General features: G+C 43.4%; 1 protein-coding gene across 1 annotated transcript in view; it reads right to left on the bottom strand.

The window, feature by feature from the left end:
- Positions 1-20,368, bottom strand: part of LOC135519574 (parathyroid hormone 2 receptor-like) — a 116,666-nt gene that overhangs the window by 15,194 nt on the left and 81,104 nt on the right. The window contains exons 8-9 of the mRNA XM_064944809.1: positions 12,156-12,216; positions 3,349-3,415 (exon numbers count right to left, since the gene is read on the bottom strand). Coding sequence (XP_064800881.1) covers positions 3,349-3,415; positions 12,156-12,216 — 128 coding nt within the window. The remainder of the gene's footprint in view (positions 1-3,348; positions 3,416-12,155; positions 12,217-20,368) is intronic.

A 20,368-nucleotide genomic window follows, 5' to 3' on the forward strand; every position in this document is an offset into this window, starting at 1 on the left:
GAAGGTTCTCCCATCTCCACATAGGAACTTTGGAGCTCTGTCAGAGTGACCATTGGGTTCTTGGTCACCTCCCTGACCAAGGCTCTTCTCTCCCAATTGCTCATTTTGACCGGGCTGCCAGGTCTAGGAAGAGTCTTGGTGGTTCCAAACTTCTTCCATTTAAGAATGATGGATACCACTGTGTTTTTGGACTTTCAATACTTTTTTTTGGTACCCTTCCCCAGATCTGTGCCATGACACAATCCTGTCTCGGAGCTCTACGGACAATTCCTTCGACCTCGTGGCTTAGTTTTTGCTCTGACATGCACTGTCAACCGGGGGACCTTATATAGACAGGCGTGTGCCTTTCCAAATCATGTCCAATCAATTGGATTTACCACAGGTGGACTCCAATAAAGTTGTAGGAACATCTCAAGGATGATCAATGGAAACAGGATGCACTTGAGCTCAATTTCAAGTCTCATAGCCAAAGGTCTGGATACTTATGTAAATGAGCTATTTTTGTTTAGTTTTTTTGTATACATTTGCAAAAATGTCTAAAAACCTGTTTTTGGTTTTGTCATTATAGGGTATTATAGGGTAATTTTTTTATTTTATCAATTGTAGAACAAGGATGAAATGTAACAAAATATGGAAAAAGTCAAGGGGTTTAAATAACTTTCCGAAGGCATTGTATATCATTACATAAAGCAATTCAGCACAAGTACGAGTGTGAGTTATAGAACTCCACATCTAATATAAGGGAGACTATAGGCTTTGTAATTGGCTTCAAGGAATGTTCCGAGTGTTTAGGCAGCATTCGATTCCAAACTCAGAAATATACCTGACTCATAAATGGAATCAGGTCAATGTTCCATTTATGATGAATGATCTTTTCTCTCTGAGGAAAACCTCTCAGTGACTGGTGAGAATAGCGTTAAAAAAATATTACTTTGGACATATGTGGCAATCAGTTGAATGCCTTTGCCACAATAGAATTAAATAATTGGAAAAATGCAAATTGTCGTTTATGTATTTAGGCATTTCATTCTGAGAGGGCTTTTGGATTGGGGTTTCTAATGAAACCTAACATCCATTAAACACCATTCTATCACTACATGAGATAAATCATGGCAATATGAATACAAAATACATTCAGTAGTCTCATTTTAGAGTGATTGGTTATTGTGCCATCCATTGCAGTGGGAACTGACTGCAATGGATGGAATTTTAATTTGATCATCTCAACCATCTTGGTGAGACTGTTGGGGCTTAATTTGTTTCACCATTCATGTAGCGTGTATATGTGACTAATGACAAGCTATATGATCGGCCTTTGACAGCCCATTCTCACCATATGAGTGAGAATGTTTTCCAAATCCCATACTGGAGAGCGAGCCAGCCCTGAACTAACACACTTTCATTCAAATATTCAACTTCTCTTACTATTTAACTAAAAAGTATTCTCCCGGGACCATAATTAAATGACGAGTAGCAGGGCTGGACGGAAAGCCTTCAGACCCAGACCCAGTATATTCTCAGAACAGATATAATCTTTTCAGACAACCAATCTCAACCTCAGTTCATTCCTTCCAGACAGATTATTTATTGCGTCCCAAATGGCACCCTATTTATTTTTATAGTGCACTACTTTTGACCAGGTAAAAATGGAACAGGGTGCCATTTGGGATTTAACCTTGATCTCTTATTCATTCCACCTTACTTATAGATTCAGATCACCCTCCTCAGATCCCAATCACTTCATACTCCTTCATTTCAAATCAGTGTAATTGTATACATTCCCTCCAGTCTCAGACCCAAAGGGAACAGAGACTGAGACCAAAGCTGCTTACCGGCAGGAAGGATGGGAGAACAACTGATTAAAACAGACAGCCACAAGGCAAAATTAATTCGAATGTAACATTTAACAACGCACCTGCTTTAGAATACATAGTCTGGCTGATCGAGTAAGTGAAATGTGAACAGAAACAACATAAGGATTTAAATTATGTACAGTATGTTATTAATCCTATATGATCCGATCGGGCATTGTGAACTCCCATCGCAAAGGATAACACTTCAAAGTCAGTCAGACAGTCAGTGGAGTGGAAGCCGCAACTGGCAAATTGGCTCTTATGATAAGATACTGTAAGTGTGCCTCCAAAGGAGTTACAATTGCTCAAATCGTAGTCTGCATATGATTTCCCAGAGTTAACACAGAGATGGCGGGGAATGGGGGGCAGAGTTGAATGTTTAAACTCCATCAAAATCAATCATATTTTGCCAGAGTGCAATTTTCTTCCAGTTAAAGATTCTCAAATTTCACTAGCTGGCTTCATTCATGCGAGAGACCCCCATAGACAGTGTAAGAAGCAGACATCGTCATACTGTGTCTGTTTCTTCAGCTTCTGAAACAACTTCGCTTGGTGATGGGTCTCAGCAGGCAGGTCTGTGTGTCTAATCTTTAAAGCTCCCGATAACCCACACACTGACAAAAAAGTAGGTCGTCTGAACTAAATAAATACTGAGGCTGTAAACATCCAGTATATACTTAATTGGTTGTCTATATTTTCTCCCAAGGATTTGTGTGCACTGTAGTCATAATTATAAAGTAAGAACAACTCTATAACAAAGGTTTCAACCAATCAATGAATCAAATTACACAACAAGACGTACTAAACATCATAATCATTATGTGTATATTATATACTCATGCCTACGATAGACCTAAAGTCCCATTATATTCTGGGAATTCGAATGATCTCTCGCTATCCTCTTATCTCCATTTCCTGCCTCTCTCTGGCCTCTGCCCTGTAGTGTTCGCAATTGTAACACCATGGTCACCAAGGTCATTAGAGACTTCAGAGCTCATGTTGTCCCTGTGTGACATTCATTAGATGCTGCTCAGCTCCTTGTATGGATTTGCATATTCGTGACAATGTTGTTGTTATTTTTCTGGTAATGATATTATTAGACATTCAATTCCAACTGTCAGGGAAAGGAGATGTATTTTTATACTTCATTGTGGGTGTTATCTGCTGAATAATTGGTGGGATCGTCAGATAAGCACATGCACACATGTATACATGCACAAACGTACGCCCACACATACCCACACATAAACAGACGTACACCTGCACACGCGCACGAGAGAGAAAGAGCAATTATCATGTGAACTGAGTTTGCCTTTCCTGCTCTCATATCAGTCCGTGACGCTGCCACAGGGGTGTTCAGCTGTGTATTATGAAACAGAGAGAAAAGTTAGGGGGGATAGTTGATCTATTTTCCTGAGGAAGCGTGTCAACCTTAAGCTGCACCAACCCTGAGACTGAGATTGCAGGCAAAAAGCAAAGCATTTCTCTGACTTACTCCGATGGCTGTCAGAATGGGAACCTGGTATATCCACTTAATGTTCCCAGCACTTAACTCCCAGCACCTAGAAAATAGGAGAGTAAAATAGATGGTTAAAAAAACGACAAACCATGAGGATAAAGTTAGAGGGAGTGAAGGAATACATATAGGGTGATCAAAACAAAGAAACAGAAAGAGAAGTGGAGGGATGGAGAGAGTGAAAGAGGTGAAGAGAGAGAGAGATGCAGTGAGCTGGAGAACTGCACTTAACATTCCTGGGATAGGATAATGAACTCCATTAAGAGACTCCTCCATATTCATTACAGTGACAGACAGGTCAGTTAAAGAGAGCTCCATTGAGTTCCGTCAGGCCAATGGCAAAGGCTATGCCTGCCTACCCATTCAATGTGAGAATGTGTTTAGATTATTCTGTCAAAGGTTTGTTTACCCGCTATTTGAGCACACTTCATCCGGTTAGGGGTGTTTACTTCATGAATCGCAGAACGGCAAGCTCTGAAAATAAAACACCCATCCAAAGTGGAGTCATGCTGAGAACCAAGGGAGATTCTGGGTAGACATTCTGCTAACATGATTTGGAAGGTTTTTGAACACACATTAGATAGGAAGCTGTTTGAAAAAGTCTGCAAAAGTCTTATTCTCACTCCAAAAATGTGCCACATTTAGGTATGATAGCTAGCCATAATTGGGATTTGTAGGCGATTTGAGGTATTCAACCTTGCAGTTGTGTTTTTTCTGCACTGAGCAGCAGTGTGTCTGAAATGGACAGAGTTGACACTTGATTTAGAACTAGGCGGTCTCATTTAAAACTGACAGTGAAGCTGGCTGCAAGTAATCCATGACAGAAAAATTCTTAGATGGAATCCTCAGTAGGGGGAAACAGCGCCACTGGCCGCCACAACACAAACAATGATGTTCGAGGGGGAAAACAGCGTTTGTTGTTTGCAGTAACTTCTTTGTTGTTGTAATATCGCAAAGAGATGTGGCTGTTTCACCATTAAGGATTATATCTTTAATGTATTGTTAACTATGAAGATACATCTAAAAAGTTGTGTATTAAAAGTACATCATCTATAAACATACCAAGAACACAGAAATTAAAATGATCCATTTACACAGCCTTGTTCAAAAGCTGTCTCTTTTTCTAAATGATTGCCCTTTCTACAAATGCTTACTCTCTTAAGGTTGCTTACTGAGAGAATAATTGATGAAAAACATTGAGAGAGAGAGAGAGAGAGAAAGAGAGAGAGAAAACAAGAATATAGCCCAGGGTGTCATTTAGGTTTAAATAAATATAAAGCAAGCACTTTCAGATTTCCTCAGCTAACATTTGCAGCAGGCGGCCAATTCCCAGCTCCGGTCCTTAATTAAGGAAGGTGCTAAGTAACAACAGGGGGAAATTAATTACCATGACTAATAGACAAGCAGAATAGGATTCATATTCCTTTTGGGACATTTATGTAAGCTTGTGTGATGATAACTGCCTTGACCAACTATTTTGTTTAGCTAATTGGCTACAGGTAAACTGTGTGACCCTTAAAAGGGGGCTTAGACCCCTCAGTTGAAACTTTTCAGACTAGATTTAAGTTCCTATATGTCATTTAGCAGATGCCCTTATCTAGAGCGACTTACAGGATCAATTAGGGTTAACTGCCTTGCTCAAGGGCACATCGACAGAGCACACACACCTTGTTGGCTCGGGGATTTAAACCGGCGACGTTTTAGTTACTGGCCCAATGCTCCAACCACTAGGCTACTTGCCGCCCTGGCGTGAAATCTGTATCTCCACTGCGCTGTATCAGCACCATGGACAGAATGTGGAGTGTGTGCGTGTGTGTAGGGGTGCTATGGAAAGTCACTGGGTGGTTAGGTATGACTCCTTTTGGTTTTTATAAAAAGTGAGAAAAACGCTGGTAGGCGTTGTGAATAATGTGATATAATGCATCCGCCTGTAATTATCTTGCTTTAAAAAGCATTAGCTCTAAGCACCTACAGCACCCGATGTCACATGAAGGCCAAAAAGATCATCAAGGACATCAACCACCCGGGCCACGGCCTGTTCACCAACCAGAAGGCAATGTCAGTACAAGTGGTCAAAGCTGGGACCGAGAGACTGAAAAACAGCTTCTATCTCAATCAGACTGTTAAATAACCACCACTAGCCGGCAACTATCCGGTTATTCAATCCCTGCACCTTAGAGGCTGCTGCCCTATATACATAGACATGAAATCACTGGTCACTAGTTACTTCAATAATGTTTACATGCTGCTTTACTCATTCCACTCCGACATTGCTCGTCTTAATATTTATATATTTCTTAATTCCATTCTTTTACTTTTAGATTTGTGTGTATTGTTGTGAATTGTTAGATACTAATGCACTGTTGGAGCTAGGAACACAAGCACTTCACTACACCCACAATAACATCTGCTAAATATGGTGTATGTGACCAATAAAATGTGATTTGATTTGATTTGAGAGCAAAGAACAGCAGTAGCAGCATGAAACCACCAAAGCCTCTGCCAAGCCCAGCAGCGATGAAGCTGTTGAGCTCCAGCTAGCTCTGCGTACCACCCCCCATTATCCTGGTGCTGCCAGGATAATTGCTCCACAGCCCCCTCCGCCTCCAACCGTTCCTGACGATCTTGGAACAGAAGAGCATCCTACCCTAGCTGCATGTTTTCTGTCCAAAAACATTTATTAGCAACCGATTCATAGGAAGAGAGTGGCTGGAATACTCGCTTTTTTTAGGGTGTACTGATAGCACGTGGAGATCCCCCAACGTGCTTGGCCGATGCCAAGGCCATGAGGAGGACTGTCTTGTAGGAAAGGATCTTCAGGTCTACAGACTCCAATGGTTCAAACGGAGGCTTACACAGAGCATCCAGGACCAAAGCCATGTCGGTGCCATAGGCACCAGAGGATGTGAACCCGGGGTAGAGCCATTAATCCTTACATGACATGTCGAGATGGCTGCCATATAAACCTTCAATGTGGAAAATGAAAGGCCCTTCAATGTGGAAATGAGCTCTTGCAAGAAAAGCAAAATGTCCACCAAAGAGCTCTGAAAAGGAGATACTCCTTTAAAACCTTTTCACGCGTGAGTTCCAAATATCTCTAATGGTTGCACCAGCCGGAGTTTTTTATGTGCGTTATGTCGGAATGCACTCATTGTACTAAAATGTGATTGTTACGCAACAGGACAGTTAACCCACACGGCCCTCAAACCAAGACACACTGCTTGCTAATGTTTCAACTTGTCAATTTCAAATTATTATTTTTTACAGTTTGAATTGAAGTGTCTTCCGCCTCCTCATTAATTCACTTTGAAGTAGCCCATTTCACTGTTGCAGACAATTTATGTTTGAGGCGTGCGTTACTGAGCCAGAAAAACTTCTCTCTTCCCATGAAAGCCCAAGCACTTCCCCAGTGGTTCCCCAGATCAAGTATGCAGACATTTGCACATTCTTGCAAAACATTTTCCCACCTGCAAATTTTCCGGCTGGCGCTCAGATTGCCTTCATTGTTGTTTTCTTTACAAAGAATAACTTTGGACATGTATGCATGCCTATCAAAGTAAGTTAATAATTTTCTGTGTATCGTGTTGTCGTTCCTACTGTCGCATACCTACCGTATAATGCATAATGTATTCACTGTTTTATTCACGTTTTCAAGTACTGGTGACAAATGATGCATTATTGCATAGATTGCAATGGACACATATGTGTGTAACATACTTCTTTGAAGGTTGTACTGATTATGATGAGCTAATGCTAAGATATTTGCCAGCTATGTGTGGAGCCATGTTTGTTAACATTATGCAATGCATTCGTGGTGTCACGTAAACTGTCTGTCAGAACAAAGATGCTATAACAAAATGAGGTGAAGGGATCTTTCGAGTAAACATCCGGAAGTGAATGAAGGGAAGTGAATGATGGTGTCACGTCTTCTCCGGCGCTCAACATTGCCGGTCTACTTGCCACCGGTCCTGGCAACCGATCTTAACGCACATCTGCGTCTCATCATCAGTCACACCTGGACTTCATTACTTCCTGACGTTTCACTTGTCATGTATCATTCTATGTTAGTTATTATTAACTCACAAACTGCACCTGTTTCCTGACACCCTGCATCAACGTTACAGAATACTACCTCAACAAAGGGAAGCAGCAGTTAATCAGGACATCTCCCAGATGGTCAGCGAACAGGGACACCTACTTTGCCAACACCACGACCAGCTGGCACAACTGGGGATTGCTATGGATGAGGTCCTCTGCATTCTTCAATGTTTCAACCTTCCCCAAGGGTGTCACCTCCAACAGGCAGAGAATTTTCTACCACAAGTCAACCCAGCGAGCCAGCACCCCAGCCCATCCAACAGTCTGCCCAGGTCAGCGATGCCTGTTTGTCCCTCCCGGACAAATATGACAGGTCTCACTCCAAATGCCGTGGCTTCCTACTCCAGTGCTCCCTCGGTTTCTATGATCAGATGGGAGCCCCCACCACCGAGAGGTCCAAAGTTGCCACGGTTATTTCCCTGCTGACCGGACAGGCGTTGGAGTGGGCTATGGCTTTCTGGGAGAGAAGGAGCTGGGTTCCTATGAAGGGTTCAGGGGGGTCTTTGACCATCCACCCTCGGAGGGCAGAGATGGGGGTGAGCGCCTACTCCAACTATGGCAGGATGGCCAGACCACAGCGGAGTATGAGCCAGAGCTCTGCACCCTATTCAGAAGAGGATTTGCAAATAGGTCCAGATGGAGTTAGCGTACCGAGGCGACAATTTAACCTTGGACACGCTCATCCTCGATGGCCATCCATCTGGATAACCTTCTTCGGGAGCGTCGGCACCCCCATCACCTCTCTCCCTCCTTCGTTGACCATTCTGAGTAAGAGCCTGAACCCATGGAGGTTGGGGCCACATACCTCCCCGCGGCTGAGCGATGCCATCAGGAGACAGTTAGGGCTCTGTCCCTATTGCGGCCAAGAGGGGCACCAACTTCAACGGTGTCTTCCTTGGCCTCCCGTGGCTCCAACTCCATAATCCTACCATCTCCTTGTCAGAGAGGTGGATTACCACCTGGGGACCAGGGTGTTACATGATCTGCTTTCCTGTACCCTGTGGTTCCACGTCAGTGGAGGCCCTGTGAGTGTCTGCCAGCCCATCAATCGGTCCTCCTGTATTGTTGGTCCCGTGTTTTGGGACATAGATGTGGACATCCGCCAGGCTCAGGAGAGGGGAACCCGCTCCTGCCACCTGCCCTCTGTAGCGCATCTATGTCCTCACAGGGGTGAGAGATCAGTTGTTGACCTGGGCACACACATCCCTCGCTGCTGGACACCCAGGTATCACCCGCACCACTCACTCCCTTTCTGTGAAATACTGGTGGCACACTTTGGCACAGGACGTTGCACACTATGTCAATTTATGTTCAGTATGTACTCATTCTAAATCTCCCCGGTGCGCTCCAGCAAGAACTCCTTCCCCTTCCCGTGCCTCAGCATCCCTGGTCTCATCTATCTACTGATTTTGTCATTGATCTCCCCTCCTCTGATGGCTTCACCACCATTTTGGTGGTTGTGGACAGATTCTCAAAATCATGCCGTTTCATCCTTCTCTCTGGTCTCCCTACCACTCTCCAGGTCGCTGAGGCACTGTTTCAGTAGGTCTTATGACACTATGGCATTCCGGAGGATATCGTCTCCGATCGTGGCCCCCAATTCACATTACATGTTTGGAAGGCTTTCATGGAGAAGCTGGGGGTCATGGTCAGCCTCACTTCCGGGTACCGGCCTCAATCTAACAGGCAGGTGAAGAGGATGAACCAGGAGCTAGGGATGGTCCTGAGGAGTCACTTCCAGGACCGACAGGGGGATTGGGCCCTATTTCCTTCCTTGGGCTGAATTCATTGCAACACTCTTCCACCAGGCAGACTCCCTACCAGTGTGTTCTGGGTTATTAGCCGGCCCTGGCTCGGTGGACTCCAAGCTAGACCGAAGCTCCTGCAGTGGACGAATGGTTCAGGCGCACAGAAGAGGTATGGAACGATGCCCACGAGACTCGAGCGCCCCGTCCGCCGTCAGAAAGGGCTCTCCACCAGGAACCTCCCACTCCACCTGCCTTGTAAGAAGCTGAGTCCCCAGTTTGTAGGGCCGTTCCCCGCTAACTACCGGATCTCACCATCTTTTCAGGTTTCCCTCCTCAGTCCTGTGGTTCCTGGTCCCCTGGCTGATCCCATTCCTCACAACACCCCCCGACACCCCTCCGCCTCCCTTGGACATTGAGGGGAGCCCCGCCTATGCCGTCAGATCACTCCTAGATGGCGCTGCGTTCTGAGTTCCAATGGACGATATTCTAGATCCCAACATCATCCAAGAATTCCACCTTTGCCATCCGGACCGGCATGTCGTTCCACTTCATGATTGTGTCCCACTTGCTGTTGATTCTTCACAAAAAAATACAGTTGTATATCTTTATGTTTGAAGCCTGAAATGTGGCAAAAGGTAGCAAAGTTCAAGGGGGCCAAATACTTTCGCAAGGCACTGTATATTTTACCCCCTTTTTCTCCCCAATTTCAATCTTGTCTCATCGCTGCAACGCCATAACGGGCTCGGGAGGCAAAGGTCAAGTCATGCATCCTTGGAAACATGACCAGCCAAACTGCACTTCTTAACACCCACCCGCTAGCTGCATGTGTTGGCGGAAACACCGTTCAACTGATAACCGAGATCAGCCCACCCCACCACAAGGAGTCGCTAGAGCATGATGAGCCAGGTAAAGCTCCCCCTCCAGCCAAACCCTCCCCTAATCCGGATGACACTGGACCAATTGTGCACCACCCTATGGGACTCCCGGTCAAGGCCAGTTGTAATACAGCCCAGGATTGAACCCGGGTACGTAGTGCGATGCAGTGCCTTAGACCGCTGTGCCACTACGGAGGCTGATTATTTTTTATGTCATGCTTGGTTTCATATCCACCACTCTTGACAACCATGTGTCTGATCGTGGGGAAGGAACTGTGTTTATTATTCCCACACCTAGATGATACTGCACTCTCGATACCCCTGAATAATCTGCTTTCGTGGTACTGCCGTTCTGATCCCCAGGCCCACACTGGGTTTGGAGACTTCGGCAGCTAGTAACTTGTCCCCATTGACCGAGCCACTTGTGAGCACTTTTGCCACAGTTAATGCTTGGGCAGGAGGGCCCAGAGAACACGCCCCCTCCCATGGCCTCCAGCTAGGGTCGCAAGGTCTGCTACACTCCCCGAACCATGGAAGAATCTGCTTTCACCATGCTCTCCTTCAACCCAGACATCTGCCGTTACCCAGAAGCACCAAGATGGTCATAAACTGACCTCGAAGCCACCCCCTGACCCGGGGAAACCCGCTTCTGGCCTGGACCTTTTCCTTCATGCCTCGGGAACTGCCGAGATGCCTCCGCAAAGGATTTTCATGGGAAAAGTCACGGAAGAGCTGCGTCCTGTTTATGTTTCTCCTCGAAAAGGCCAGTAAGTACTCCATAGCCGAGCCAAACAACCTTGCTGGGGAAACTGGCTCATTCAAATATTGCAACCCCTTCTCCTCCATACCCTCTACATTCATTAACTCGCCATAACCTGGTAGCACCAGATGGCTAAATGAAGGGAATCCCAGGAAATATTTTTGAACTTAGTCTTACCACTGGCCATCTTACTCAAGCACTGGCTACACAAGCAGAGCAGAAAGTAGTGAGCTTTTAACAGAACACAAAAAACAATACCAAGACCAAACTCGCAACATCTAGGGGGACGAGTACACTCTCCCCACTAACAGACACCTAAGTCGGAGCTGAATCTATTCTTCGAGTACTTAAAAAGTGTTTAAATTGCTTGACACATTCTTCTTTCAGGCGAGCTGAAGAGCGAAGAATTAAGGTAATGAATTATAGCCAGGAAGGCGGGGCTTCAGAGCGCAGGCTCAGCATTGAATGGCCTGTTGGGTGTGATTTTAGTTTTTCTCAGGTTTTGATAATGAAATATCATTCCAATGCAAGAACCCCAAAATATTGTGCCCACTCGCAGATTTCAACTGCCCCCTTAGTCACTCTATCCTGGCACCAGGTCTGAATAAAACCTGTTGCCCAGCCAGCAGAATTTGTCTCGTACATGTGTTGTCTCGCACATGGCCCTGACCTCACTCTCCGAGGGTGTCTCAGGGGGAATGGGATATGCACTTGTACATGTGTGAAACAGGACAAATATAAGCACCCTAATTGACCTTTGATGACTCAAATCATTAAATAGTTTGTCTAGATTCATCCAACATATCATGCTGGTACAGATGCTCAAATGAAGGCTGAGGGTGTGACATGGCAACACCTGGAGTGGAGAGCAAAATAATGAAAGGGATGGAGGCGATACATCGATGGCCTATGTTCCACAAAGAACAAAAAGGCCTATATAAGTAAGTACAAAATGCTCAAACCAATATAATTATCTAGAAAGCTATGAAACAGATAAATCTATTCACTGTGGTGATGTTAATTTAAATGTATTCACTATTGTGATGTTGAATATTATGATGTTTTGCATCCCAATTCCTTGGAGGAGAAATGGTGCACTTGCTACTGGTAAGGGCACTCTACATAAATTCATATTTATATAGTGCATATGAAGAGCAGGGTATGTATAATGGAAGCCTGCCAAGGTGCTTGCAAGGGCCATAGCTGGAGGATTCCATCTGGTGAGAAGATCATTGAAGATAGCTATTAGATACTGTATCTACATTAATTACCTAAATACTAAATTTGGACGAGTGTCTCACTCACCTTCCATCTGCCAGTGTTGCCCGGACAACTGCCCATGTTGCCACGAACAGAGCTGGAACCCCTGAAATTGTACATGAGGAAAAGAACATCATCTCTCTCCAAATGTTCTAAACACTTACTAAACATAATGCAATTACTTAATTACTTGTTGCATTATTCTGTTCTTAGCTCACTAATAGCATCTCTAATACCTCAGGAACAGGCTAGTTAGACAAACAATGAGTTACTCAACTCAGAAATGGCACTCTGAGCATAATATTTGAAAGCAGGATAATTAAGTGCGTAGGATTTCTCTTCCAGTGAAGGTATTTTAGAGCCAGCGAGCTAGAAAGCAGGAAGTTGTGACTCATACTCAACAAATATGTCTCTCTTCCCATTGGAGCTGAAACGTGTGAATAAGGACAATGCTGGGCCTAAATAGTTATACGATGAGAGCATAAAGGTCTAAGTCATTTTTTGCATTAGAACAGCAAGTATTTATATATTGCGAGTGTAAAAACTACTGAAAGAGATAAGATTTTCGGAGGACAAATTTAATCTTGGAATCTTACATAAGCAATCACATTTGCATTTTTTAAAACTTCAAACAAGAAAACATGCCGCTCTGCTGAACATAACAGTTCCATCATAACTTCTTTACTCCAATAACTTCATATTTCATGGTTCGCTGGATTGACATGGATTGCAATTGTGTGGTTTAACCAAAGAGACAAAATCACACTGATTGACTGTGATAGAAAGGATCGTTTGTCTGTTTGTTTGTTTTTGTGTGTGTGTCTGTGTGTAAGTCAGTGTAAGTGTTTGTGCCTGCCTGCTTGCTTGCCAGCTATCTGCACGTGTTGGGTTTGTCAACAACAGGGTTTTCGAGGGCCACAGATTTTTTTTCAGACCAATTTGTTTGTCAAAAACAATAGAAAATATATATACAGGTCCATTATAACTTCTACATACTATATATCTAAACTCAGTAAAGATTTGTATGAACATAACAAGATTCAACAACTGAGACAAAAACTGAACAAGTTCCACAGACATGTGACTAACAGAAATAGAAAAATATGTCCCTGAACAAAGAGGGGGTCAAAATCAAAAGTAGCAGTCAGTATCTGGTGTGGCCACCAGCTGCATTAAGTACTGCAGTGCATCTCCTCCTCATGGATTGCACCAGATTTGCCAGTTATTGTTGTGAAATGTTACCCCACTCTTCCACCAAGGAAGGCCCAAGCCCTCACCCTCCAATCCAACAAGTCCCAGATGTGCTCAATGGGATTGAGATCCGGGCTCTTCGCTGGCCATGGCAGAACACTGACATTCCTGTCTTGGTGGCATTGTCATGCTGGAGCATCATGAGCCTGCAGGAGGGGTACCACAAGAGGGAGGAGGATGTCTTCCCTGTAACGCATAGCGTTGAGATTGCCTGCAATGACAACAAGCTCAGTCCTATGATGCTCAGACACACCTTCCCAGACCATGATGGACCCTCTCTAACCAATGTGAAATGGCTAGCTAGTTAGCGGTGGTGCGCTCTAATAGCGTAGTTGTTCCCCTTGCTCTGCAAGGTCCGTGGCTTTTGTGGCGCGATGGGTAACGATGCTTCGTGGGTGTCAGTTGTTGATGTGTGCAGAGGGGCCCTGGTTCGAGCCCAGGTTGGGGCGAGGAGAGGTACGGAAACTATACTGTTACACCTCCACCTCCAAATCGATCCCGCACAGGCCTCGTTGTAACGCTCATTCCATCGACGATAAACAGCAGGGACCCTGGGCATTTTTCATTTGGTGTTTTTCAGAGTCCGTAGAAAGGTCTCTTTAGTGTCCTACATTTTCCTAACTGTGACCTGAATTGCCTAATGTCTGTAAGCTGTTAGTGTCTTAACGACCGTTCCACAGGTGCATGTTCATTAATTGTGGTTTATTGAACAAGCACGGGAAACAGTGTTTAAACCCTTTACAATGAAGATCTGTGAAGTTATTTGGATTTTTACTAATTATCTTTGAAAGACAGGGTCCTGAAAAAGGGACGTTTCTTTTTTTTGCTGAGTTTCGTCTTAGACATTCAAGAGTGGCCTGGAGTTTTTTCTAATCACAAATAATAATTTCCCTTCTTCAGTCAAATCTTAATTTAACGTTCTAATCATTCCACAATTCTGCCGATGGTTCAGCTCCTAGAGAGATATCACCTTTTTTGGGGGGCTATATCAGCTTTAATATTGCAGATAGATTGTGGCTTCCATTAATATAATTGTCTGCATCATTTCCAATTGTACACATTGTAACACATCATGAAATAGAGGAAAAAATGTGACAGTGTAGCATACAAAATAGAACTCAATTGACTGAACATTATATTTATTTCAATATAACTGAAATATACACTGAATGTACAAAACCTTGGGAACTGTCATGCTCGTCTGAATGAGTGGACCAAGATGTAGCGTGGTATGGTTCCATCCTCTTTATTTTGAAGTGAAATTCAAAGAAAACAATAAATACAAAACGAAACGTGAAGCTGCTATAGTACTCACATAGTCAAGATCCCACAAAGGGGAACTGGCTGCCTAAATATGATCCCCAATCAGAGACAACGATTAACAGCTGCCTCTGATTGAGAACCATACCAGGTCAATATAACTGAAATATACACTGAATGTACAAAACCTTGGGAACTGTCATGCTCGTCTGAATGAGTGGACCAAGATGTAGCGTGGTATGGTTCCATCCTCTTTATTTTGAAGTGAAATTCAAAAAAAACAATAAATACAAAACGAAACGTGAAGCTGCTATAGTACTCACATAGTCAAGATCCCACAAAGGGGAACTGGCTGCCTAAATATGATCCCCAATCAGAGACAACGATTAACAGCTGCCTCTGATTGAGAACCATACCAGGCCAACGTAGAAATATAATTACCTAGATGACCCACCCTAGTCACACACCGACCTAACCAACACAGAGAATAAAAAGCTCTCTATGTTCAGGGCGTGACAGAAACATGACCTGCTCTTTCCATGACATAGACTGACCAAGTGAATCTACATGAAAACTATGATCCCTCACTGATGTCACCACCTGTTAAATCCACCTTAATCCGTGTAGATGAAGGGGAGGAGACAGGTTAATTTTAAGCCTTGATACAATTGAGACATGGTTTGTGTATGAGTGCTATTCAGAGGGGGAATGGGCAAGACCAAATATTTAAACGTCTATAAAGGGGGTATGGTTGTAGGTGCCAGGCGCACCAGTTTGAGTGTGTCAAGAACTGCAACGCTGCTGGGTTTTTCACGCTCAACAGTTTCTTGTGTGTATCAAGAATGGCCCACCACCCAAAGGATATCCAGCCAACTTGACACAACTGGGAAAGGGAAAGGGGGATACTTAGTCAGTTGTACAACTGAACGCATTCAGCTGAAATGTGTCTTCCGCATTTAACCCAACCCCTCTGAATCAGAGAGGTGCGGGGGGCTGCCTTATTTGACATCCACGTGATCGGCACCCGGGGAACAGTGGGTTAACTGCCTTGCTCAACTGTGGGAAGCATTGGAGTTAACATGGGCCAGCATCCCTGTGGAATGCTTTTGACACCTTGTAGCTTATGCCCCGATGAATTAAAGCTTTTCTGGGGACAAAAGAGGATGCAACTCAATATTAGGAAGGTTTTCTTAATGTTTTGTACACCTAGTGTATGGTGCATTCGAAAAGTTATTCAGACCCCTTGACTTCTTCCACATTTTGTTATGTTACAGCCTTATTCTAAAATTGATGAAACTATTTTTTTCCCTCATCAATCTACGCACAATACCCCACAAAGCAAAAACAGGCTTTTAGAAATTTTGGATAATTTCTACGAAATTAAAAACAGAAATACCTTATTTACATAAGTATTCAGACCCTTTGCTATGACACTCAAAATTGAGCTCAGGTGCATCCTGTTTTGATTGTTCATCCTTGAGATGTTTCTACAACTTGACTGGAGTCCACCTGTGGTAAATTAAATTGATTGGACATGATTTGGAAAGGCACACAGCTGTCTATTTAAGGTCCCACAGTTGACAGCGCATGTCAGAGCAAAAACCAACCCACAAGGTCGAAGTAATTGTCAGTAGAGCTCCGAGACAAAATTGTGCTGAGGCATCAATCTGGGGAAGGGTACCAAAACATTTCTGCAGCATTAAAGGTCCCAAAGAACACAGTGGCCTCCATCATTCTTAAATGGAAGAGAAGTTTGGAACCATCACCTAGAGCTGGCTCTCTGGCCAAACTGAGCAATCGAGGGAGAAGGGCTTTCGTAGGGGACGTGACCAAGAACCTGATGGTCACTCTGACAGCACTCCAGAGTTCCTCTGAGGAGATGGGAGAACCTTCCAGCAGGACAACCATCTCTGCAGCACTCCACCAATCAGGCCTTTATGGGAGAGTGGCCAGACTGAAGCCGCTTCTCAATAAAAGGCACATGGCAGCCCGCTTGGAGTTTGCCAAAAGGCACCTAAAGACACTCAGACCATGAGAAACAAGATTCTCTGGTCTGATGAAACCAGCATTGAACTTATTGGCCTGAATGCCATGTGTCACATCTGAAGGAAACCTAGTACAATCCCTACGGTGAAGCATGGTGGTGGCAGCATCATGGTGTGGGGATATTTTTCAGCGGCAGGGACTGGGAGACCAGTCAGGATAATGCCACTTTAAGAATATTTACATTGAGGGAAAGACGAACAAAGCAAAGTACAGAGAGATCCTTGATGATAACCTGCTCCAGAGAGTTCAGGACCTCAGACTGGGGCGAAGGTTCACCTTCCAACTGGATAACGACCCTAAGCACACAATCAAGACAATGCAGGAGTGGCTTCGGGGCAAGTCTCTGAATGTCCTTGAGTGGGCCAGCCAGAGCCCAGACTTTAACCCAATCGAACATCTCTGGAGAGACTTGAAAATAGCTGTGCAGTGACGCTCCCATCCAACCTGACAGAGCTTGAGAGGATCTGCAGAGAAGAATGGGAGAAACTCCCCAAATACATGTGCCAAGCTTGTAGCGTCATACCCAAGAAGACTCGAGGCTGTAATTGTTTCCAAAGGTGCTTCAACAAAGTACTGAGTAAATGGTTTGAATACTTAAGTAAATATGATATTTCAGTCGTTGTTTGTTTTATAAATGTGCCAAAATGTCTAAATCCTGTTTTTTCTTTATCATTATGGGGCATTGTGTGTAGACTGATGAATTTAAAAACAAATACATTTTAAGAGATTTAAACGTATTCTACAAGAACCAATATCACTCCCTAAAAAGAAAACCCTATGGAACAATCCTTGGATAGCTTTTCAGAATTCACAGATAAATTGGTCCACTTGGAAAACTAAAGTCATTGAAACCATAAATGACTTGGCCATAGGAAATACATGCATTAAAAATACATTTTGGATTCACCAATGCAGTTATTTTCAAATACATGCAACTTAGATGTTTTATATCTGTCACGTTCTGACCTTAGTTCTTTTGTTATGTCTTTGTTTTAGTATGGTCAGGGCGTGAGTTGGGTGGGTTGTCTATGTTAGTTTTTCTATGATTTGCTATTTCTGTGTTTGGCCTGGTATGGTTCTCAATCAGAGGCAGCTGTCAATCGTTGTCCCTGATTGAGAACCATATTTAGGGAGCCTGTTTTCTATTGTGTTTCGTGGGTGATTTTTTTCTGTTCTGTGTTTGTATTTCACCGTTCAGGACTGTTTTTTGTTTCATTCTCGTGTTTTGTTGTTTTTGTTCGAGTATTCGTTTTCATTAAAAGAGAATATGAATACTTACCACGCCGCACCTTGGTCCTCCTCTCTCTCAACAACGAGCGTTACAATATCACAAAATGTCGATTTGAAATATTTTAAATCGAGAGCCTATCCAACTCACTATCTCTTAGAAAAATATAAACTATTGGAAACAAGACTTAAAAGGAACGGATATTGGCACAAGATGGAGGGAATGTTGGAACGTAACAAACGAAAATGTACACCTAATCCAGTAAAAATGAATTAAGAAATGATGAAGCACAATGGCAGAGTCATGTCTTAAGTGTAAAACTAACAATGACTCAATAATCCATGCCTTCTTGGAAAAGTCAACAAGTTATGGGTGGAGCTAGAAAGTTGGCTGTCAGAAGTATTACAATGTAAATGTACTTTTAATTAATCTGTCTGCATATTTCAAGACATGGCATATGAGGGTGCAGTGAGATACCCGATGAGTTGGATGATACTTTTCTGGTCAATCATCTTGAAAAAAGCGTATACTTAAAAACTGGAAATCAACCAATCCTTTGTCCTTAACACAATTGAAAGGTTAAATGCTTTATTATCTCAATGTCGAAAGTCCATGGGCGAAGGACAGAAACAAAATAGTGCAGTTTGAGGCCATGTGGCGTAGAGTGATGAGGACGCTGGATAATTGAGGTGTGAGAATGTGTGTCTGGGCAGGTGTGATGAAGTTGCAGTACTTAAGTACTTAAGTAAAAATACTTTAAAGTATTACTTAAGTAGTGTTAGGTGTATCTGTACTTTGCTATTTATATTTTTGACAACTTTAACTTTTTCCTCACTACATTCCGAAAGAAAATAAATGTATTTTTTATTCCATTAATTTTACCGGACACCCAAAAGTACTCTCTACATTTTGAATGCTTAGCAGCACAGGAACATGTTCCAATTCCCACACGTATCAAGAGAACATCCCTGGTCACCCCTTCTGCCTCTGATCTGGCGGACTCACTAAACACACATTATTTGTAAATGATGTCCGAGTGTTGGAGTGTGCCCATGGCCCTCCATAAATAAAATTAAAAACATGGTGCCATCTGGTTTGCTTAATATAACTTGAAATGATTTATACTTTTACTTTTGACAAGTATATTTTAGCAATTACATTTATTTTTGATACTTAGGTATATTTAAACTAAATACTTTTTCACTCAAATAGTATTTTACTGGGTGACGTTCACTTTTACTTGAGTCCTTATCTCTTCAGATACAGTATCTTTACTTTTAACAAAGTATGACAATCGGGTACTTTTTCCACCACTGTGTAGTTCATGTTTGTGTGATGTTGATTGTTTTTATGTGCATGTTTTGTATTTGGTAAAAATACAAATTTAAGTAAATATATATACACTATATCACAAAAGTGAGTACACCCTCACATTTTTGTAAATATTTGAGTATATCTTTTCATGTGACAACACTGAAGAAATGACACTTTGCTACAATGTAAAGTAGTGAGTGTACAGCTGGTATAAAAGTGTAAATTTGCTGTCCCCTCAAAATAACTCAACACACAGCCATTAATGTCTAAACCGCTGGCAACAAAAGTGAGTACACCCCTAAGTGAAAATGTCCAAATTGAGCCCAAAGTGTCAATATTTTGTGTGGCCACCATCATTTTCAAGCACTGCCTTAACCCTCTTGGGCAAGGAGTTCACCAGAGCTTCACAGGTTGCCACTGGAGTCCTCTTCCACTCCTCCATGACGACATCACGGAGCTGGTGGATGTAAGAGACCTTGCACTCCTCCACCTTCCGTTTGAGGATGCCCCACAGATGCTCAATAGGGTTTAGGTCTGGAGACATGCTTGGCCAGTCCATCACCTTTACCTTCAGCTTCTTTAGCAAGGCAGTGGTCGTCTTGGATGTGTGTTTGGGGTCGTTATCATGTTGGAATACTGCCCTGCGGCCGAAGGGAGGGGATCATGCTCTGCTTCAGTATGTCACAGTACATGTTGGCATTCATGGATCCCTCAATGAACTGTAACTCCCCAGTGCCGGCAGCACTCATGCAGCCCCAGACCATGACACTCCCACCACCATGCTTGACTGTAGGCAAGACACACTTGTCTTTGTACTCCTCACCTGGTTGCCACCACACACGCTTGACACCATCTGAACCAAATAAGTTTATCTTGGTCTCATTAGACCACAGGACATGGTTCCAGTAATCCATGTCCTTAGTCTGCTTGTCTTCAGAAAACTGTTTGCGGGCTTTCTTGTGCATCATCTTTAGAAGAGGCTCCCTTCTGGGACGACAGCCATGCAGACCAATTTGATGCAGTGTACGGTGTATGGTCTGAGCACTGACAGGCTGACCCCCCACCCCTTCAACCTCTGCAGCAATGCTGGCAGCACTCACACGTCTATTTCCCAAAGACAACCTCTGGATATGACGCTGAGCACGTGCACTCAACTTCT

Source organism: Oncorhynchus masou, chromosome 29, assembly GCF_036934945.1.
Source record: "Oncorhynchus masou masou isolate Uvic2021 chromosome 29, UVic_Omas_1.1, whole genome shotgun sequence".
Lineage (NCBI taxonomy): Eukaryota > Metazoa > Chordata > Actinopteri > Salmoniformes > Salmonidae > Oncorhynchus > Oncorhynchus masou.